Source organism: Poecilia reticulata, linkage group LG9 (assembly GCF_000633615.1).
Source record: "Poecilia reticulata strain Guanapo linkage group LG9, Guppy_female_1.0+MT, whole genome shotgun sequence".
Taxonomy (NCBI): domain Eukaryota; kingdom Metazoa; phylum Chordata; class Actinopteri; order Cyprinodontiformes; family Poeciliidae; genus Poecilia; species Poecilia reticulata.
Genome location: NC_024339.1, coordinates 3,277,561 through 3,301,148, shown reverse-complemented (window position 1 = coordinate 3,301,148; position 23,588 = coordinate 3,277,561). Strand labels below are relative to the sequence as shown.

The 23,588-nt window shown below is 37.8% G+C and overlaps 2 protein-coding genes across 2 annotated transcripts in view; one reads left to right on the top strand and one right to left on the bottom strand.

Moving 5' to 3' along the window:
• The window catches only part of zbtb26 (zinc finger and BTB domain containing 26), a 1,115,122-nt gene that overhangs the window by 1,039,488 nt on the left and 52,046 nt on the right, over nt 1-23,588 (top strand). The gene's annotated exons all lie outside the window — the stretch shown is intronic.
• Nucleotides 766-14,758, bottom strand: man1b1b (mannosidase, alpha, class 1B, member 1b). The gene is made up of 14 exons (XM_008417411.2): nt 14,515-14,758; nt 13,867-13,973; nt 12,873-12,981; nt 12,599-12,717; nt 11,114-11,247; nt 10,299-10,408; nt 9,497-9,676; nt 9,164-9,312; nt 8,319-8,507; nt 5,824-6,014; nt 4,403-4,523; nt 3,329-3,523; nt 2,259-2,390; nt 766-1,602 (listed from the first exon to the last, which is right to left on the bottom strand). The coding sequence occupies exons 2-14, from the start codon at nt 13,969-13,971 to the stop codon at nt 1,384-1,386; spliced, it is 1,953 nt and encodes a 650-aa protein (XP_008415633.1). The 5' UTR covers nt 13,972-13,973; nt 14,515-14,758; the 3' UTR covers nt 766-1,383.

Sequence of the window (23,588 nt, the reverse complement as noted above, 5' to 3'; positions counted from 1 at the left end):
CACACCCACTAACCACTGAAGCCAACTGTTGCTGTTGATCTGAACTAATAAACTTTGTAACAACTTATGCAAGAGGTCAAACATTTCCCTGGAAGTTAAGAATGGTTACTGTAGCTGTTTAACAGAAGTAAAGATGTGCTAAAGAAAACCCTGTAGGTAATCAACACACTTCTTAAGAGTTGGTCATTTTGCACATTTGCAGCTAAACTTTTCTGCATGACTTTCAAATCAAAGCAGCAGTGCTGCAGGACGTTCTGCTCCAACCTCTCCAGAATCACCATCTATGGTCAGTTTCTCCACCTGTCCTGAGGAGATGTGCTGTGAGGTCAGTGGTTCTGGGACCATAAACACTATTTCTCAGCAGGGTGGCGCTCATAGCTAAAGTGGTTTGATCAAGGTGTCGTAACCTCTGACATTTTAAGTCAATTTGAGTGTCCAGGGGTCAGAACCATAATCAGTGGAAAGACTGAACTATAAAGATTACCATGATAACTACACTACATGGATGTGAAACAGAAACAGTAGCGCGTGATGAAATGGTAAACTGCAGGGAGAAAATGGAGGAACAAACTAACATAAGGTGACTAGACCTACACTCAACAGCCTTACTAAACACTCATTTGCTGCTTTGTAATGGAACATTTTAATTTCTTATTTATGAGGCATCTGGACCGTCCTGTATTAAATGTTGTTTATAGATGTCCTCAGTATTAATGTTGCATAATTTGCATTGATTTCCAGTCATATAAAAGGTGGCGACTCAAATTTAGAGAGAAATTCTATATTTTCTATTAGATCTTTAACAATCAGGACACATGTTGAAGGAGCTGCAGCTGAATGACATGAATGCAGCACAGCTGTGCGCCCGTCAGGAAGCTCTGGGGACGACTAAAAACAGCTTCAGTCTCACCAAATGGCTCATGATGAGAACTACTTCCTGTTCCTGGGAGAGAAACGGTTCCACTTGCTTGGAATGTGGAGACGACGAGCCTGCAGTCGCTCACAGCTGCAAGGTAGATACTTTGTTTTTAATAACAGTAGAAAAAAAAGTCTAGAAACCATTTCTGAAAAAAAAAGGAAAAAAATCAGGTAGTTCCAAAGTGGATGTGGTAGAACTTGGCCCAGCAGCTCCAGCTGTGATCGACCCACCCACCACAGTTCCTCCTGATCAGGGTCAGGATCTGATCATCACCAGCACAAAACCAATGAGTACAACAAATAAACAAAGGCATAGCCATGAAAGTGACTTGACTTTTCCATACAAGCAAAGTCTGGATAGCATAAAAGAGCCAGTTTTCATGATTCACGCATCTGATGTAGTTCTGTTACTTACACAGACAGAGGTGGTTCTGGTGTCATACCAACCCTGAGGAGTGTTCTGGTTCACAGTGGCTGTGGCTCAGCCGGAGGCCATATGGGCAGCGGGTGAGCCTCGGTGTTGAAGACGTACTTGTCAAGACTGATGAGGTCAGCGTCCTCGGAGAAGAGCAGGTAGAAATATTTCAGGGTCTCTCCCAGGAAGAAGCTCTCCATCTTGTCTCTGGGACTGGGATAATCTGGATCACACACGTTGTTGATGGATGTGTAGCCACCAGAGGAAACCTGAGGACCCACAGACAGACTTACAACGCTGCAGACAGAAGCTTCCAGCTGCTGGATGGAAAGCTTCTGAGAAGATATTATGTATAATGAGCAGTGGTATTGTTATTTGTTTCAATTAACAAATTGGAACAAATCATATTTTAATTGAAAACTATGCTTTGACAAAAATATTTTCAATTTAAAAACTACTTTTGCTGCTAAATCATTGAATAAATGGATATAAAATTTTCATTGTTTTCAATCTGTTCTTCATGTTCCTCAACCATCAGACTGGTACAAAGTGTTATTGTAGCCATTCAGCTTTCCAAAGTTTCAGGAAGTTCTTTAGAAATGTGGACTGTAGACGCTGATGTCTGTGCTGCTGCTACATGTTCAGCATTGAGATGCTGTTTTAACAAGTTAAAGTTCCAGCTCCAATATGTAATTGTTAGACTGGAACAATAAAAAGCATAGCAATCAGAAAACAGAATTTGATAATATTCTACCAGTCATACATTCTAACTAGAAAATCCAGTCTTGTGTTTTTCCTGATGTGTTTCGTCACCAGCAGCAGCTGTTTTAAAATGTGTGAACGTCTAACAGCATGCAGTCAGATCTGACCTTAACCCACCTGGATAATCACGATTCCTGTTTGATGTTTATTTTTTCAGACTAACCTTGGTGTACTTGTTAAAGTTTTGCAGAATTTTCCAGCCCCAGTCCTGGTATTTGCGATCTTTAGTGAACCTGTACAGATAGAAGAGACTCTCCACAGTCTCTGGTCGAAGAAGGTTGTGTCTGTCTGCAGGCTGTCAGACAGAAAGAAAGACAGGAAAAAAAAAAAACAGATGACTTGAGACAATTCTTGTATTTCTCTCACCTGAAACTTCTGCAGAATTATTTGATTTGTATTCTGGTTTAATGAGATTTACTCCTTTCTTTTCCAATTGTCTCCCAGGTTTACTCACCATTTACTGTCAGGTTTACTGACAGTTGACAAAAAATATGATGAAATCTGATCTCAGTTGAAATGGCTGATATAAAAATGTGTGTAGACATTGCAAGAAGAACCACCCAAACACCATTTTATTTCAGTAATTCATTTCATGAATTAAGTTCATAACTTAGATAATTATGTGCACAATAAAGTCAAATGTAACCAAAATCCTCCGTGAATGAAAAATTAAAATTTTCATTCACGTTTCCTCCTTCTCAGGTTTGAACTGGGAACAGATCTTAGCTATTCACATTTTAAAACATTTCTAAAATTGTTAAACCTAAAAACAATCTCACAAAATCTGCTCATATTTGTGTCATTTAATTTGAAATTTTTTTTCCTTGTTTTTGTAGAAAAAAAAACAACTAAAAAGTTACTCCATTCTGAACGCTAAAATCGTTCATAATTGTGATATGGCCTGAACAACCATAGTGAAGAATTCTGACTTGACAGCAGTAGACAGTCAATAAACTCTCTCTGAGGAAAACACAAAAGGCCTTTGCTAATGAAGCTAGCTGAAGCTAGCTGTCAACAGTGGAAAGTTGAAAAGAAAGAAGTGTGCTCGAAAAAGCAGCAGAGATACTGTAGCTGTTTTTGGAAGGTTTAAAGGCGCAGACTGAAGTCAGACCTTCCAGAGCTACCACACACATGTAGCTGATATACTTATTTCAGGACATATTTTGTCCTGCATCCTGTCCTGTTACTCAGTATATGAGAAGAGGAGGTGGAGTGTACTGATACACCACTGACCTTCACATCAATGTCTCTGATACTGCCCTGGTGCATGTTGAAGTGAACAATCTCAGGACTGAGGCCAGTCTCCATCTGGACGTACATCTGGTAGCAGGTGTGCATCAGCTCCTTGGCCAGGTCCATGTGGTCAGCAGGGAGGCCATTATGAGCACCGAGGGCCAAAGTACCGGGGAGGAAACATACCAGATGATCCTACAACAACAAATCACACACAGGGCCAGTCAGTGAGCAGTGCACAGCTAAACGCAGCAAGAACCCTTCATGCTATTGTAACTTTAAAGGTATGAAAGAACAGAAATAAAAACCACCTGTAATAACTGACTGTAGAGTCTGGTGCCTGGTCCTTTCAAACACTAGAAGATCTTTGAAATCTTTAAAATGAAACTAAGGTTGCATCTGAATCCTGAAATGTGCCAGAGGGTCTCCAAATTTGAAGGTTCCTCCAAAAGCGTTCTCCTTTCCCTCAGGTATGAAGAACAGGTCTGGTGTATTCTTGGCAGCCTGCGCTATCCCAGAATTCATTGCAGGCCGAATGGGAAATTGTTGTTTTAACAACAGAGGATGAAGTGAGCGATGGAGGACTACACCTTTACTTAGAAGTACATAAGTTCAGTCTGTACAAAATATAAAAGCTTAAAGCAGTTGTTTTCTTAGGTTTGTTATTTGCATGTTATAAATGTTTTTATATAATTTTGTAAAAAAATAAATTTAAAAAATCGATTTAATCAGTCAATTTATTTAACATAAATGATTATGTGATGTGTAATAAAAAAAAACTCAGCAAGATTACTAGGTCCATTTTTACCAGCTCGTGTTGAGCACTGTCACTGTTGCTAGGCAACAGGACATACAGCGAAGTAAAGGTGGTAATTAATCTAATTCAATTCAATTCAAAAATACTTTATTAATCCCAAAGGGATGCTCACTTCTGGTGTTCGCAGTATGTGAAGGACCTGGCCTGCATCAACCAGGCAGGATGTAGCCACACCCAATACGTTCTCCTCCACAGCAGCATACTGCAGTGCCAGATTCTCCTTAGTAATAATAAAAGCAAGTTTAACTGTTACTAACCATTTTAGGACTGAACTGCCCATGGGAGAGTTCTCCAACAAAAACAAGACCGTTTGGTGAAGATTTCTGTAGCAAGTTCTTCTTTACACCCTCAATGGCCTGCAGATAGTCTTCCAAAAACCTAAACATCAAAAGGATCAAAGAAGTATTCAGAAACAGCAGTGTTCTGTTGTTAGCATGGCACTGTGTGCATGAAGTTACTAGTAGGTTTGTACCGATTGCAGACTGATCGCCAATCTTTAAAGTGTCTGACCAGCCGATTCTGATTTTTTTGTGTGAAATGTTGTTAAATATAGCAAGAAAGTCACTGTGTTGGCAACAGTGGGGTGACTATTGTTAACTGCAACGTGCAGGCATGACCTGGTGGGCCGCTCTATCAGTCATATCTCTCACTGGCGAGCCGATTTGTAGACCTATGCTGAGGTAGATAAGATCGAGGGATAAGATCAGCTTCACATGTAAGCATTGGCCAATCAAAGGTCTCCCAAAATTAAGAAAATCAGCACTGATAAATCAGCTGGCCAGTAAATCACTGCACCCCTGGTTACTAGGTCAGGTTTTAACATTTAGCCAAACGAAATCCAGCTTAGTCAAAAATGTGACACACAGTCAAGCAACCTCATAACAAATAAGCACATACAGTCATGTTCAATACATAAGGTTATTCATGACAAGTTAATGTCTTTCAGTAACTCAATTCACCAAGAATGTCTTCAAACCTTTTCTTCTGTTGACGATTCTCTGCTTAAGATAACATTTAAGTTTCAGATATTACACCAGTCTAACTGTTTTTTTGCAATTCCTTTATCATGCAAATTTATGCAAAACCAACATATCCCCACATTTTTAAGTGCTAATGCATAATAGTGAGTTTATTGCCAACTTCCTGCAAAAAAGGTCAAAAACATTGGGTTCAAGTGACTGCCAACTCCCACCTGTAGGAGGCAGTATTTCTTACTTCTACCAAACCTGTGCATCAGCCTTAGTTCATGTCACAGTCTGATTGATGTGGTGAGTAACAAAATTGAGCAAAATTTAAAAGTTATTTAAAAAATAAAAATGTTTGTGTTCAATACAACCGATTTTTTCTTGTCTTTTTTCTTCTGCATGTAGATTTTAGAAGGGGTTCAATGAGGAAAAAGTATTGTAAAGTGTTTTGCAAATATTTGTAAAGTAACACCACAAAATCAGTGATTTTCATTGCAAATCATTACATTTGGAATCAAAATAAATTGTATTGTCTGATTAAATCAGGCCAATAAAAAACATTTTTAGTACAGAAATATGGTCTTTATGTAAAGTATGTTTGATACTTTTTATGTCATTTTCAAAAGGTAATTTTCATCTGACAAATGGGCCTCATTAGAACACATTTATTGAATATGACTGTATATAATGTGATGATGTTAAAATGAACTCACTGGTCCTCCTTCTTGCCCCCTTGGATCCACTGCTTCAGCAGGTATTCATAGTAGCTGTCTGCTCTGGCTCCCAGTGTGAAGATGCCTTGATGGGTGAACTGTCCACTGTTAGTGTTGATGAACATGGGAACAAGACCGTCCAGCTTGCCTTCTAGCTTGTGGACCTGATTCATGACTTCAGCTACTGCAGCCTGTACAGACATCAAGAGAGTTCAACTGCAGACACTGCTGTGATAGTCATGGAGTCATGGATAGTTATATGTTCCCTGCTAGCCACAACAACATCTATTAAAGCTGCAGTATGTAACTTTTGCAAAGACATATGTTTTGTCCATTTCTGTTAAAACTATCACCAGGCTGTGACAGTATTACTGGATTTTTCCCCCACATATCATCTGTCTTATGTTATGTTGTCAACATAGTGACAGTTTTCACAAAGATGTAAAACAATATTTTTCATAAAAATTACATAATGTAGTTTTATGGTCTAAAATTCTGGTTTGATGTGTGCCACGTTACATCACGATTATTTATGCAACTAGAGAAGCAGGGGAGCCCAAACTTTTTGAGACCAAGATCTACTTTTTCTCTCACCAGCCGCCTGAGATCTACCTCATGACACAAAGACATAAAAATTGCAAATTAAACTCTATTTACTTATTTTATATGCAAATATGCATCAGTTATAGCAGAAATAATAAAGTGACAGAAAACCTAATCCAGTTTCTTCCTCGGTGAGATTCTGACACTGGGAGCAGGTTACTGGTTTCTCAGTCAGAAGCTGGTTGTAAACCTGACGCCAGCAGGTGTCAGTCAGTCATGGTAGATCTGAAATTTGGTTTGATGACTGAAATATGAGAAACTACAGACTAATAGGAGGTAATTAGTCCAAGTTTGTCGTTTATTGAACGTTCAGAAACTACAGCAGGTGCAATGAGCCACAGCAAAGATAAGCAAAGGTAAAACAACCCGAACAGACGATCACTCACTCGCTCGTTGGCGTGGCACACATCATTCAGTTTTTTTTGTTAATGGAAACGAAATGCACTGAATTGCGCAACAACTTGTTGAAACAATAATTACTGAGATTATTAATTTGAACATGTTTAGTTGACTTTTTATAATTATTCTTTTTTAATGAAGCTACAAACGTTTAGGATCTTAGTGAATATTTTTGATAAGCCTATCAGAAGAGGAAGTGCTGGTCTCAGCATCCTGGCGGCGTTCAGTTTGTCACCTGCCGAGATCGACTCAAAACCTTCCGTGATCGACGTATTAGGCACCCCTGAACTAGAGTAACAACAAACCTTAAACATAGTTTGTGTCAGTAAAGCATTACTTAACCCTCCTGTTATGTTGTGGGTCAAATTGACCCGTTTTAAAGTTTAAATTTTTTTTTTAAATAGTTGGAAGTATTTTTTTTGCATTAAACTTTGTCTATTTGTCTTAATAGGTGCACTATACATATAAATTGAAAATGTATTCATTTTACACATTTGTTACCCCCCCTGCCTCTACTTGTTACATCGATACTGTTCGGGTCAATTTGACCCGGCAATCAAGTTAATGTGCAAAAAAAGATTAAAAAAATGTTTCCTTGCAGCTATGCCACATTTCACCACACACACAAACACAACACACCACACACACACATGCACACGCAGACACACACAAACCCACTTTCTCCCTGCTCTCTTTACTTCACAATGAACTGCGAGAAAGCAGGTGATCATACAACTTTTGACGGGAGCCTATTCTGTTCCCGTGGGTAAACTCCACCCACACTGAGTGGGACACTTCTACTGAGTCCTCCACTCAGTAGAAGTGGAGGAAAACATAAATACTCTCTGCATGACTCATTTATCTTGATTTTAATTGGGGGGTCAATTTGACCCGGAACAGATCACCCTTTGAAAAAAACAATTAAATGTAATGTAAAATTTTTTTTACCAAAGATCACTTTCAAGGAAATTGTTTTTTTGTGTCTAGGTTTTTTTCAGTGGACTTAAAAAATGCAAATTCCATTTTTTATGTCCAAATGAGTAATTGAGTAAATTGTCGTCATTAATCCTTATTTTCTGAGACAAAAAAAATCATCATTGCACAAATATTGATTGAAATGGTTAGTATTGGAGTTAATAATCAGATACAAAAATGTTTTGGAGGAATATTTTGGTTTCTGACACTATTGCATGATAAAACACTCCCTGGGTCAAATTGACCCATAACATTATTGCTGTCCCTAATAGTTTAAGTTAAAGTGCAGTTTGAGTGCTGATGCTTAATGAGAAATATCTGAACACTATAATGATGTTTTAGAGTTTCTCGTCTTGTAAGGTCAGTTTTTCAAACAAATATTATGTTGGGAGGACCCACTGTTCCTTGTGAGGCCCTAAGCCAAGATCCCATAGGAACAAGTGCTGTTTGTGTGCATGTGTGTGTGTGTGTGTGTGTGTGTGCGCGTTAAAAGCAGGCAGATCAGAGTGGTGGTCTACCTGGTACTGAGGTTCCTGGGTGAGCCGGCTGAGCTCCCTGAACTCCAGCTGAATGCTTGTAACTTCAGCCACAGTGCTGTCAGAGGTCCAGCGAGGCGGGTGGGCGGTGCCTTTCCCAATGTTTACATCAGAGTAGGGAATCTTGGACTGTGTGTTGAAGGCTGGCATCAGCCTGGAGCCAACGTCTTTCTGTGGAAGTACAGTGGCTTTTATCTACAGCTGTCAACATCACATCAAGCTAACAATAAAGGAATACTGATGATTGATTGGTAAATGTTGTTCTTTGTTGTTCTGCACTAACTGTGGCAGAAAAGATCAATGTAATGTAACTAGTGCAAAGTTAATAGGCACATTAAGCCTGAGAATCAGTATGACTGTTTTCCACAGTGAAGTAGGTGATGCCACCCTACATGCCAAATATATTTTATTTTTTACAAGACTTTCATGCGTTAATTTTGATTAAGTAGATACAGTTTAACAAGTTAATTGCATTTTCTTTTAAATATACCAAAAATATTAAGGGAATGCGTGTAACAGCACTTTATGCCCACAAATTACAAACTAATATTTCGGTTGTTGAGCTGAGATATCCATTTATTCAATAATTTAGCAGCAAAAAGGGTTTTTGAATTCAAAAATGTTAATTTAGTTAGATTAAAATGCAATTTATTTTGATCAATTAATTATAAACACAGCAAATAACTTCAAAAATCAATATTAAATTGAGTCCCACTACCAATTTAATTATGATTCAGAATTTTTTTCAGAAAAAGAATTCACTAAAATGTTCTCTAAATTAATGTGGCAGAATGCTTAAGTTAGCAGGTACAGAGCCAGAGACTCACAGCTTTGTCCAGGAAGAGGCTGTCCCCGGTCAGGTGGTAGGTGCTCAGCAGGCCTCCCAGGATGCGGATGGTAGTTTCAAACAGATTAACATCAACATTTCTGTTGAAGGTGAGCTCTGAGGCAATCCATTCCCTGGCTTCTTCAAACTCTGAAAGTTTACGAAAGTAGTTTGAAAGGTTTCCATGGAAGACATTCGTCGTCACATGTAACTACAAAGTTTCTGATCTGCAGTTTCCTAAGATTTAAAAAGCAGTTTTCAAAGACCAGAAGCTAAAAACCAATAATAGAGTGATTTCTGGTGCAGAGCAACAGTGATCTAGATGTCAGTATACCCTGCTTGAGCTCCAGGATCCACATGGTGTCCAGTGCATCGATCAGCGTGAGGCCGAGCCCAAACCACTCGCTGTAGGACCTGGAGACGGGCCGGAGCTCGTCGTGGCCCCAGGCATATTCTTTGTAACCCTTCCAGGCATGTCTGAAAGCTTCCCGCACTGCTTCCATCCGCTCTGTCTCTGGAACACACAACCCACAGTTCACTGGTGCATAAATATCACACATTGATTCAGAAACATGCTTTCATTACTTTGTAAGGTATTTTTTTAAATGTCAAAAAAATGCAAAATATGCGTGTATATTAGGACAGTATGATATTAGAAAATCTTGTGCTGATGATAACATTGGTACATATTGTAAAGATGATGTCAGGTATGATATATGCCCGTTTTCTTCTTCCTTCTTCTCATCTGTGCTTCTATCCCTCTGTAATGTGGTGGAATGTTTTATTATGAGGTAATGTATTTCTTATGCTTCACTGATCTGATGGTCATGTAATGTCTGTATTCTAAATGTTTATGAACCAAATGAACCACTGGTTGAATACCCAAGCTTAGATGTTTTCTGTAGCTGCATGGCAGTCAGACCGTCTCTCCTGTATATTGGATTCTTATTCTTGGTATAACAGGATCATTTTCTTGGAATTTTTCGGCCAACAATTATTGCGCTCCAATATTGATATTTAAGATATCAATATTGTGCTCACTAATATTGAGGACATTAATTTGCATTAACATCTATCTGGTTAAAAATGCTTAATAATTTATACTCTACATTGCAGGGGATAAAACCAAAAATTACCTAAAACTTTTGACTGGTTGACATTCCGGTTGCCAGGCGAGTCCTCCTTGTTTTCTCCATCCTTGGTGCCGTCTGTGGCCTGGACAGTGTCGATCACCGCCCCACGCCAGCTAAAGAAATTTAGTAAAAAAGAAGCATGCATTGCTACTTCCAAATTAACAGACAATGTCAGTTATATTTAAACATGGTAAACACAGCTTAATATTGTCTGAGTGACATCAAAGGACAACGCAGTTTAGGGTTGCCACCTGTCAGAAATAAAAATAAGGGATGCCCACTGCGGTGGGGTCACCACAGTGAGGTCACCATGGTCACTGGTACATTTTATTTGATGGGTGTTTTTGAAAAACAAAAAATAGTCCAATTATTACAGAGGTGTGTTAGTAACTAAAAATTGTACTCCAATCTGAGTAGTACAACTTCAACATGTTGAGTAGAAGTAGATTAAGCTTAATTAACGTGTAAAAAAGTATTTGCTAAAAAGTCTACTCAAGTACTGAGTAACTGATTGTAACACATGACAGTCAAAAGTAAACAAAATTTTTTCTACCTATTTAGCTCCAAAAAAATGACAATTTAGCTGACCTTAATATTTTCTGTGTTTTATTTTGGTCATAAAAATAGCCGTGTCAATCAGACATTTATAGAAATAAGTAACGCATTGAGTCCCATATCGGTTCAATACGGGACGCAACATTTAACAGCAAACAATATCAGACGATTACGTATCGTACGGGTGGCAACACTAACGCGCTACAAACCTGAAACCTGTGGAATGACAGAGCAGCTGTTGTAATCACACTGGTTACTCTTACCTGATGACTCTCTCCTCCTCTCCCTCCTTCTTGATGTCAGCTACCTTGACTTCAGACAGGATATTAGATGTGTTTCCTTGCTTCTGAAGACGGTTCGGACGGACAGGAGGTCCTCTCTTATTGGATAATTTCCTCTGCGAAATGACCGCACAAGCAACAACAATCAGCAAATTATATCTAAACATACTTAAAGCTTAAAGAAATGCATGTTCATGAAACCTAAACTGGAACCATGTGCTGTTATAGACCACAACTTTGACAAACACATTGGTCTGTAATTATGCTTGGTCATTTACATTCATTTCTTAACACTTGTGTTAGAGGGAGGGGATTAAATGTATTTTTCAATACATTGAGATAAACACCTGGACGTTAAAACATAACCAGTAATCTGTGGTTGCCATGATCAACCAAATGACCCCTGAACACATGATGTCAATGTTATTCATTTATGTACAGAAATTTTTATGAATTCTTTTAATTATTTACAAAACATGGAATCTCACATAATTCCCCGATATCATCGAGTAGGAAAAGATATGGAGCAGTTTTTGAAGAATTTTGGCCGTTGCTTCCTGGTACCTGACCAGGTGGGGTCAGCTCTGCTCTCATCGCCACACAGACAGAAAACAAGGTCAACCATGGCAAAAAAGCTCACTGAACCACTGAAGTCCTTCATGAAAGTAAAAAAATCCCAAAGCTGTTAGAAAAGTTTAAAACAGAAACGTCTCAGCAGTTTCTCAGCATGGAATCATTGACTGGGGGGCTAAGAAGACTAGCTACCATGTCTTGAAGATGCCTGTCAAAGATTAAAGAAATAAAAATGAAGATAGGTCCTATCCATTATGCATAAGGCTTTATCGTTTACAGATTTCTTTTTCAGGCATATTTTGATGCCAAGTTAAACTCTAAACTTCTTTATTTTGCTCCTAAATGTTATTTTCATTCTCAGAAAACATGACAAGGATATACTTTTAAAAGCCCTCAGTGACCTGCTGAACTCTCAGCACCTTCTTAAATTTAGTGAAAGTTTAATAACAGTATTGTTGAATTCATTTTCTCAAACTCCAGAATTCCACAAGTTTTGGATTAATAAATATGGTCAGACTGGAAAAAGTTATTTGGGACAAAATGAAATGGAATTTAGAAAATAATAAGACAGATTTTGTAGGACTGTAGAATCATATTCAAATCAAACACTCAAGTGCTTAAGTATGAACATTCCTAAATATTGCCACTGATGATATTTGAAAAAAACAAACAAGAAAAAAGTGACCTTACTAATGAATAAATATTTTCTGAAACATTTTCACAAAGGGTGCTAAAAGATTTTGGAGTTTATAAATATTGGATTTCTTTTCACTATTTAAAGGATATTTTTATTTTGCTAAAGTTCTCCAGTGAAATTCTGCTATTTTCTTTGGAGTTAGGTCTTTAGGTATGCTGTGATAGATGCCAGTGGTGCTTGTAAGCCAGATCTGTAACCTGAGAGAGCTGGTCAGGCAGCGGGTCTTGGCCCTGTTTGACCGGCTCCGGTAGCGCATGAGGTTTGAAGGGTTTCTGAAGGATGTTGCTCTCCGTCTCCTGCTCTCTCACTGTAAAACCTTGAAAAAAGCAAAACATCAATCAATATTTACTGTACAGATTACAAAAAAAAAATATATTGTTCAGTAAACATTCAACAATGACAGCTCATCAAGAGCACCAACAGCGGGCTCAAAAGCGAAAGGTTATGCTGCCAACATACAGGAAAGCTTACCTCGGAGCTGCTTGGTAACAGAAGAATAGGAAGCCAGGCCACAGATGAAAAGCAGAACGAGCATGAAGAGGAAAAGACTTCGCTGTAGCCTGGACAGCTGCTTCCATTTCTAAAGACACACAGAAAGGCACTGAGGATGGTTAGTGACTCAATATGTGCCGTCTCCTAATAGAATCTGGAGCGCTGAACAGTTTCACACTGTGAAAATAACCAAACATTTCCTTTCACTACTGTACAATGATTACAATATCACTATCATGATAAAACCACTCACATGATTTAACAAGAACTACTGGTGCTTTCATTCTGTGGACACAAAAGTTTTAATAAAAAATATTTTTCGTAGGCTGCTATAAATCCCAAAGCATTTCAGAGTGTTGTTGTTTTCGTCCGTAGCAAATGAAACACTGGTGTAATCTTGCAACGTAATCAGAGTAAGTCAAACCGTAAACAACTAAGGATGAGAAAGAGAGGAAGCTGAGAGCAACTTCAGCGAAGACTTGAGCAATTTATCTGAAGTTTTGGAAGGAGAAGCTGGATGGAGTGATGAAGACGAGAGACCTGGTACTACTGAAGAACTGCAACACTACTTTTTCAGGTGATGATGATGATGACTATCGTTTCTGAGGAGGAAAGGTCCTAGGGTGAAGGGTTGCAGCTGGGAATCTGAACCAAATCACTGATTGGCAATAAGCAGATCTTTGAATAATTATTCAGCTTTAATTCTGGTTTAATTCAAAAATAGTTCTGCATGTGTTCCAACATATTAATGATCAGTAACCAGCTTCCCTATGCCTCCTATTTCCAAGTCTAGAGTCAGAGGCCTCTTTAGACTTATGGTAAGACTTATAAGTTAAAGGAGCTCCTTCCTGGCCACAGCATCACCATCCAGTTCTCTGAAGATACTTGGATCATATGATTGACATTTGAACAACATTTGATTTGACCAGACCCAGAACAGAACGAATGGCTTTCCCATCAGAAAGCGACCTACCCTCCAGTACGACTGCCTCCTCCACTGCTTGCCATTATTGTAGCTCCCAGTCTGTTGTCCAGTCAAGTGGACAGACACGTAGTCCGGCCGGCTGGGCGCTTGCATATCTGGAATCAAGCATTGACACAAGAGGCGTGGCGGTAATATTCATCCAAACAGGGCAACAAAATTCATATCAAGAATCAAGCATGGGACGCATGAGCGGCTGCGACAACGTCAAATGTCATTAACAAAAACACAAATATTTGAGCCAAGTCTAGTAGTTCTCATGACTCTAATGTATGACGCTTCGTACTCTTAGCTTAAATGTATTGGTAGTTAGCATAGCACAGCTAGCTCAGTATAAACAGCATCAGCAGTCTAGTTTGTTGGGGGTAACGCTGTGTGAAAGGAACACTGATATAATGACTGTAAAGTTGACATGGGCTGGCCACTAGACAGGACCACTCCTTTAAGTTTCTCAATTAAAGCTTTTTTGACTTTACTTACTAACTGTGGACCGAGCATAACCCGCGGCCTACACACACCAAAGGTAAACAAAGGAGCTCTTTGTAAGTACAGCACTGTCACCAATCCTACGTCATTACTTCGTTCAAGAATTTAGAGGTTAAAAACACAGAAACAGGTGTAAAACTATTGTTCACTTACTTTTTAAACCGTACAGCTCTCACAAATCCACCACAAACAGTCACATCAGTCGGGTGTTTCAGTGGCAAACAGCCCGTTGTTGACAAAGTAAGTTCGGAGGTCTTTTCATATCCAACTGTTTAGAAAATACACCAGCTAAACAGCTGTGCAAAAACAAGTTTAATTTCAAACCAAGATGCTGACTGCACGTCACCCACTTCCAGCTGTAAATGAGATGCAGCTCACGTAGATTGTTACCGTGCTGCGTTCAAAGACCCGTCAGTAAAAACGGAACATTCAATGACTATAAAGTTGTTTACCTTACTGAACTGAAAGAATGCGACACATTTCCTTAAAGTTAGCATCGCAGTGTTAATAACAGCATAAAAACGGTTATTTTTGCAGGATGTATGGCAAGGTTGCTGTTCTCTGCTGTTGCTTTTCAGCAAGGAGGAGGAATCCAGGACGGCTATGTGAGGTATCTACTGAATCCCAGCTGGCAGTTTGCATGTCATTTCAATGCATGTGTGGGTTCTGCAGGTATGAGTGTGTATTCATATCCATTTGTCCCATATGACTATGACAGCGAGAGAGAAAGCAGCAGGACAATTTGTACCTACAAAATTGATGAGAATACTGAAACTAGTGAAGGAGACTACTAAGAACCCAACAGCAACAGCACAAAAGCTACAGTTACCGTTTGGTACCGGATTGTCAAAAATCTCGTATTCTGTTTTGTCTACACTAATAAGCAGAGTAGTAAGACGGAGATATTATCCTTCAAAGAAAACAAACATGTCTGGTCAAAATCTCTCAAAACCTTGAGGGGAAATAATTTATTGTTTGATAGAAATTTAAACTTTTGGGCCATAATCACAAGTAGTTTATTTTTGGCACAAAATCAACATCAAACATCACAAAAACAACACCACCAGCAGTGAAAGTTAGTGGTGAAATCATAATGCACTAGGATAACTTTTACTCTTTAGTGCCTCTCACGTGCAGAGAGAGGGCGGAGGGGGCTTCAGCCCCAGCCCCCTTTTATCCTTGATGCCCCAAGTGGCCTTTTTTGAGTTGGGACCCATAGTAGCGCCTGCAGCTGTACGCACTTGCGTACCTTCGGATTTTTCTTAAAAAAAAAAAAAAAATCGATTTTTTAAATTGTATAATCCTCTTTACTATTAACAAAATTGTGGAAAAAAAGATAATTTTTATCAAAACATTTTGTTCACAGCCCAGATCCATGCGAGTTTGTAAGAGTTCGCAATTCCTAAGCTTAAATATTATTGGTCAGGTTACCAATAATATTGTTCATTTGGCGGCTTGGCGCTCTTTCTGTAAGCTAAAACTGAATGAGCAGAGTTTGAACCCTCCCGTAGTTGTAAGAGTGGTTGAATGGACCCGCATGAGGTTTTTAACTGCTTTTACAGCAAGATCTGGCCACAGACTTCTTATAGTGCTCATGATTTTGCACTGCACTGAGGATGACACACCCCAACTCCCTCCTCCCCAAACAATGTGTTCCTTCTATTCCTGTGCTATTCCTGGTAATGGGAACGTAAAGTGATGCTTTCAGGAGAGTGCATCTTTCATGCTTAACAGCTGTAATTTATATGTGATTCAAAAATTTTTTTAAAAATAATAAAACAATGAAAAGTGCGCTGTGTAAAAGTATTCACCCCCACCAAGTCAATACTTTGTGGAACTATTTTTTGCTTCAGTTCCAGCAGACAGTGTTTAGAGTTTGTCTCTATCAGCTTTGCACAGCTAGTGACTGAAATGTTTGCCCATTCTTTTTGTAAAACAGTTCAAGCTCAGTCAGATTAGATGCAGAGCGTTTGTGAACAGCAGTTTTCAAATGTTGCCACAGATTCTCGATTGGGTTTTGACTGGGCCGTTCTAACACATGGGTGTCTTTTAACTAAAGACACCCATGTGTAGCCTTGGGTTTGTGTTTAGGGTTGCTGTCCTGCTGGAACCTCCGCCCCAGTCTCAAGTCTTTTGCAGACTCCAACAGGTTTTGGATAAAGGGAATAGTTTTCTCCAACTTTGCCCTTTATTCCATCCATCTTACCATAACTTGTCAAACTTCAAACCGGACTTCTTATGATTTTTTTTTTTGACAATGGCCTACTTCTTGCCACTCTTCCATAAAGACCACATTTGTGCCGTGCATGACTGATAGTTGTCCCGTGGACAGACTCCCCCTCCTGACATTACATTACACACTGCTGGACTCTATTTAGTGATTAGCAGATATCAGGCAACTTCTGAAGGCAATTGATTGTGCTCAGAGAAAAGAGGGCTGAATACTTTTGCACACCACACTTTTCAGATTTTTATTTGTAAAAGAATTTTTCAATCATATTTCACAATTATATACCACTTTGTGTTCGTCTTTCACATTAAATTCCAATGAAAAATATTTATGTTTGTGCTTGTAATGTGACAAACCATGGAAAAGTTCAGGGTCTATAAATACTTTTATCTCCCATCTCTGCTTATGAAAACTCAGTGCAGCTACTGTAACAGGAAAAAATGACTAAAAGGTATCAAACTGAAGTTTAGTCAGTAGATATGAAATTTGGAAAAACAAATTTTACACTAAATTCCCACACCCAACGGGAGGTTTGCAGTAAAGGGATGAAGTACCAACAATGTTAAAAAGGGAGTAATTTATTGAAATCACTCAGATAATTATTTTTTCAGTGTGAGAGCAGGATTTTGTGTTTTCACACTCGATACATGTTTAAGTGCCAGAAGGATAATAACAGGACTCTAATGACATTGGGAAAAGCAGCATTCAATTCTAACAGCAGGTATTATTTTGATGCGGCTCCAAAGCAAACTTTGACGCCAGCAAGGTTTTGAAATGTGACAGCAAAGGTTTAAAGGCACAAAATCAGAGCATGAAAACAATGAATTCTGCTCCTTAACTGAAAATGTCTGTTTAAATAGACATTGGATTACACCCATATAATTAGTGACTTAAATATTAGTAAGCATAGTTAAATCCCATTGTACAAAATCTAAAAATGATAAAAACAAGCAGTGTTTCTAAAAACACCAGATTTCCTCCTCCATGCACATACAGTTCAGCTAGAACATGCAAACATTTGGTGTTTTTTTATTTTATTTATTTCTGTAAAAACCAAATGTACACCCCAAAAGATATGCACAACCCAGAAGTTTGGATCTAATGGGTATAAGCCAGGTGTTTGTCTTAGACAGAGGTACATATCCTTTGACGCAGTACAGACCTCAGAAAGTTCAGCAAATAACTGTTTCAGCAGAACAATATGAAAATAGCTAAGACATAAAACATGTTGATTTTAAAAAACATTGTTATATTTTCCAAAGAGAATAACACATCTCCTCCCATAAGGGATTTTCATTTGACATTAACGTGGGTAAATATTGTGCATGCAAATACATGTATAAAGTTGCTATAGTCCCAAATAATTGGTTTCTTGTTTACACTTTGTTCCTCAATACGTTTCAAGTCTTCTTGTTTGCATGTTTTTTGTTTTTTAAAACGTTTGGTCACAATCATGCTGAAGTCTGAATCAGTAGCTACAGAATGGACTGGGTGGAAAACTGGGGAGGTTTTGTTGCATAGCCCTACTTTTCTTGGCCTTCTTCTCCCTTCTTTTCCTTGTTGACCACCAAAGACAGGCTTTCAGAGAACCCGCAATCCATTCAGTCTGTTGCTGCAGATTCCTTCCATCTTGCACAGCCGTAATAGGAAGCAAATCAACCTGCCAATAATTTTCAAGATCCTTTGTCAGTCGAGATGCACAAAACAATTATTCTTTGAGTGTAGAGCAGCCTTCATATGACGTCCTGGTCAGTGCAAAGTACGGCTCTGAGCTTCAGTTCACAGGCCTCACATGAACAACTTGAAGACAACACTTGAAACGCGGCTCCACCGGTGGGCTCTCTGTGACATCATCGGTGGCGTTCTACATGTCCTTTCACATTTATTATGATCCTTCATTTATCACAACTTATCTGCTACTTCTACAGTGGGTTGCATCACTTCACAATGGATTTTTCACGTTAGTACAGCATATCTTTCTGACAAGTTCCATCAAAGCTGTTGGCTGCTTTATTTTTGTTTACATATTAGCTGTGTCCAAATTTTATAATCCATATTGATAAGTTAGAGCAGCTTTGCTAAAAAGGTTCGCCACAGATTCATCAGTATCTATTCATACGTTGACAAATGCCAAACGAGATTCCAAAAGATGTTTTGATACCACTTTTAAAATTATTTATCTTGATTCATTTAACCAGTTGTTCCTAAAATCTTAGCTTGCTGCAGCCTTAAAACATTCCATCATTTTATCCAGTATATGATTAAATTTTTGATTTTTTAAATAACTTTGCTTATTGGGATTTAAAGATTGGTCAAAAGTCCTGGCCTAAACTTTGGGAACCATCACTTTAAAAGAGGTGATAAAACTTTAAAAAAGATTCAGTGCCATTTATCTAATAAAGATAAATGTTTAACTCTGCTCATTTTAAGCCAAAATACCTTGGAAATAAGAAATAGGACACTAAAAATAATGGCAATAATTATTATCTGCTGCATTTGAAAGAAAAGAGCAAAAAAATATCAACAACCTGGATGACACTTCCTCATGTTATTGATAAAACCACGTGAGATGAGTTACCCTGCTCCACTCATTAAAACACCATGACTAATGGAAAAATCTGATATTTGCATATTATCAACTTTTTCCACTTCCTTGTCCTGCTGGTGTAAGTGTGAAATGAGACGTCTCCTTACACCACATAGGTAGCTAAGCAGCATGATCCACATGTAAAGAAAATATATTAGATGGACTTAAATTATTTTTATTTGATTATTTGTTCATTGAAGTTGCTAAAAGTGATGACATGTTTTATTTAGTTCTTTTATGGGCCACTTTTATACAATCCAACATAAAAATGACATGTTTTTGTTCATAGTATAGGCAATAATTGTTTTACTATTTATAATGGTTAAAGTCAAACTGAAATAAAAGCCCAATTATATTCATTTTAATCTAAATTATTCAGAAAAGGTAAGTGGTTCCATTGCATTCATCCTCTTCATCTTTATTATTATTTTTCTTTTTAGTCTTTCTCTGTAGCTAAATTATTCAACTATTAAGACTCAATGATAACTATCATCACACATAAGCATGCATCATATTGAGTGGTAATTTGAACACAGCTAATAGTACCATTGTATTCTACTGTGATAAATCGGCAATAAAAGCAGTGGCTGTAAGTGCCTTGGCATGATATTATCACATTCATCTTCTTTTGCTAGTTGCCTCCAAGGTCAACAAAGTAAATGAGTGAAGTTCCACATACAAAAAAGATATGCAAGAATCTGTGCTTAGCAGTTTACACACTTCAACACACACTAACAGAGCAAGCTACGTCCATTCTCTATGCTCGGAGCCCTCGCTCAGACATGCTTTCTGCTGTCCAGTCAGATAACTGACCCCCACATGGGTTTACATTGTGAACAAGACAGGAGCTTCCTGGGGGCATACTCTGACATCTTTATCAAAAATACAGGTGTTTGACCAGAGCTACACTCTAAACATGCACACTATTTTACTCACATGGTTTTATGAGGAATTAAATGCTCACAATATTGTTAATGTAAATTTAAAAAAAAGAAGAAAAACATTTTTAAGGTCATTTGTCAATTCATGATTTTCAAACGTACTGTAGGTATAAATGTTGCTTGCAGATAAGGCTTTCTGTGCAACATGTTTTCCTGCAGAGCTCCATACAAAATAAATAAACTGTTCTGGTGTGGATGCATTACAAAAAAGTTGATGTTGCATTATTCTCTACGTTATATAAATCTAAAAGGATAGGCACTTTGTCTTAAAACATTCCAAACAAAAGAAACTCTGTAAGAAATAGACCTGAAACAATGGCAAACTGTAAACAGTTCACTTAAAACACATCAGTGTTATTACGTTATTCAACAAATGGATACAACAAAAGAAAATCATTCACAATGAACTTCTTATAGAAAACACACAGGTCAGCTAACCATGCATTGCTTTGTAAAGGCTGTAAGAAACAAGTATTTGAGAAAAACAGTAGTGCCGACTGTCAGCCAGCATTCATCTGTTTACCTGACACAGGGAATGTTGCAAAAGATCAGATGTCATTGTGGAATGGTGGAGTTGTAAACTAAAGAGCGACAGTTTGTTTTACAGTGTTGTATAGTCTGAGGTTCTCTACACTGATCCTCTGATCTGCTAGTCGGTCTTCTTCCCCTGATTTACAGCACTAGTTATTCTGTTGAAACCACCATACTTCCGCTGCAGCTAACTCAAACAGAGTGGGAGGTGATGGTTGTGATGTTGGCTGTGAAAGAAACCTGGAAGAGGAAACGTTGACCAGTGAATCATTTTAAACACAGTCATCAGGCTAACATTATTGGTCCAAAGCTGCTTTAAGCACTGTATGTTTTCCATTGTTGGGAAAGTAACAGTGATCTCCTGCTGAATATTATGATGGTGTCTGTAGACCAGCATGCAATGCTAATCAAGTACCTGAAACAACACTTTTGAGTAATTCCAATTATCTACAATATTTCATTAAAGGCTGCACTTTGTGTCATGATCCGTTTTCCTGTGTGTTTATTTTTGAGGTTKTTCTGTGTGGTCCTGTTCCCTGTGAGTCTCTGTCTCTGCTTCTTCCCCGTTGATTGTTTCCCAGGTGTGTCTTGTTCCCTTGATCACCCCTGTGTGTATTTAGTCCCACCTGTTGTCTGTGTTCTTTGTCAGATCCTTGTCTATTGTCTGCTCCGTCCGAGCCTCCGCCCCCCAGAGCCTGCTCCGTCTGTCCGTCCGTCCGTACTTCCATCAGTTTATAGTAAGGAACAAATCAAACTTGGAATTTATTGTTACATGTTGCATTAGTTTCCCAGATTTCTTTTGAAGTTTTTTTTAATTCAATAACATTTTGTTCCTTAATCTGCAATTGTTATAACAGCATATCAAGAATACCAAAGCACTCCCTTAGCTGGCCCACAAATTAACGAGGGTGACACATGAGCCGAGATTCTCAGAGAAACTGACTTTAAGCATAATTTAACATATCTGTTTGACCTAAGTGTCTGTACAGTTAACTCAAATTCCAATCTTTTCTAATGAGCAAACACATCATTTTAGTTGCTATTAGGCCACATGTGGTCATGCATTTAAAAATGAAAAAAGGTATTTGAGCTGAATTTTCTATGACATTTTTGAGACTTATCTGCGTATCATTTTGGCAATGAAAGAGTGGGAGAGAGAGGAGATTCAGTAGATAACAGGAAGGCTAAACAGAGTTTAACACCTAAAGTTGCTCTTTAGGTGTTGTATTATCTTTAGGTGTTGTATTATTTGATTTTAATTTTTTAAAATGTTGGCAGAAATCTCAGAGCTGAGGTAAAGATCACATTCTCTTAAGGCATGGAGAGAACTCTATTTTTAAATGCTAAATGGTAATTAAACATTCTAAAGCCATTTTAAAATTTCAACTCAAGAATAATTTTGTTCTTGTCTTAAAATAGTAAGATCCTGTTTACAAGTGCCTGCTTTATCACATTACATCACTGCTGTTCTTAATATAAATAATAATCACTCACAGCAGGAAGATAAAAATAAATTATTTTCAGTGTTCCAGTCTTATGCAGAAATTGGAATGGGCTAAAATCTGTGTTGGCAGGTCAAGGATTTACAAGAGAAGATGATTTTAAACCAGACATAAAATTCTGATTTTTGAATCTCTAAGCATGACCTTCTCTGTAAATTCCCTAGCAGCTCTAATGCGACACGGCTGAAGCATTTCCGCTGTCTGCTGGTTAAGAGTTTCTAATGTACATGGTTGCAATAATCTAAATTTAAAACATCCAGGCTAAACAAAAATGTTTCCTGTCAAATAAATTGGGCTATATTAATTAATTTTTCCTCTTTAGCTGACTAAATATCTTTACACACTGATTCAAAAAAAGGTTGGAATCACACTGTGAAAAATAAAATAAAAGCTCCCCTTTAAGATGTTACAACAGAGGGAGTTTTGCTACTAATGTCCAAACAAGGCCAACAGTACATGAAACACTGAATGGTACATTAGCAGAAATTCAGATTACATGTTTCTCACAGCAGTGAAAGGAAAATAAATTGTAGATATAGTAAATAAATGTAATAATAAAAGATTAACTGACTGTGATGGAATTGACATGATAATAATAAAGAAGGTGATTGTGGAAATTATCCAGTTGCTAACGTATTCTGTATCTTTAGTCTGTCAATTTGAACTGATTTATTTCCGCAAAAAATGAAAATGGCAAAAATCATATATCTGGGAACAGACATCATTTCACAAATTACAGGCCTGTTACTTTACTTCCCCAATTCTCCCAAATTTTGGAAAAAATATTTGTTGATAGATTGGATAGATTTATTAATAAACACCAACTAATCACTGAGAGTTGGTATGGATTTAGGTCCAAGATCCACAGCGATGTCAGTTCTTCAATTAACAGAAGAGGCTACCAGTACATCAGATAAAAAAAAACCTGCTGTTGGGGTATTTATTGACTTAAAAAAAAGTATTTGATGCAATTGATCATAAAATACTCATCAAGAAACTTGAGCAATATGGTCTAACAGGAGTAGTTTTGCACTGGATGAAAAGTTACCTCAGCAACAGGCAACAATTTATGCAAATGGGTGATTTCCAATCCTCATGCTTGGACATTGTTTGTGGTGTTCCCCAGGGCTCAGTATTGGGACCAAAGTTGTTTATTTTATACATAAATGAAATATGTAAGGTTTCCAAGATATTTAATTTTGTTTTATTTGCAGACGATACAAAACTTTTTTATACAGGTGAAAATTTACGGCAGCTTTTGATAGAAAGTAATTTAAAACTGTGTAAATTGAAAAAGTGATTTCATATTAATAAATTATCACTAAATTTAGATAAAACCAAGTTTATGTTATTCAGGAATTCTGAAGGGGATAGCGATTTACAAATAATAATTGATAAAGGGAATGCTGAGAGTATGAATGTGGAGTATTGATTCA

What these genes read in the sequence shown, in the direction of transcription:
- man1b1b (XM_008417411.2), bottom strand. Translation starts at nt 13,971, where the DNA reads ATGCAAGCGCCCAGCCGGCCGGACTACGTGTCTGTCCACTTGACTGGA. An exon ending in TGCCTGACCAGCTCTCTCAG is followed by an intron (nt 11,248 to 12,598) that starts GTTACAGATCTG and finishes GTCATTTCGCAG; the next exon opens with AGGAAATTATCCAATAAGAG. An exon ending in ACTTTAACAAGTACACCAAG is followed by an intron (nt 1,603 to 2,258) that starts GTTAGTCTGAAA and finishes GTGGGTCCTCAG; the next exon opens with GTTTCCTCTGGTGGCTACAC.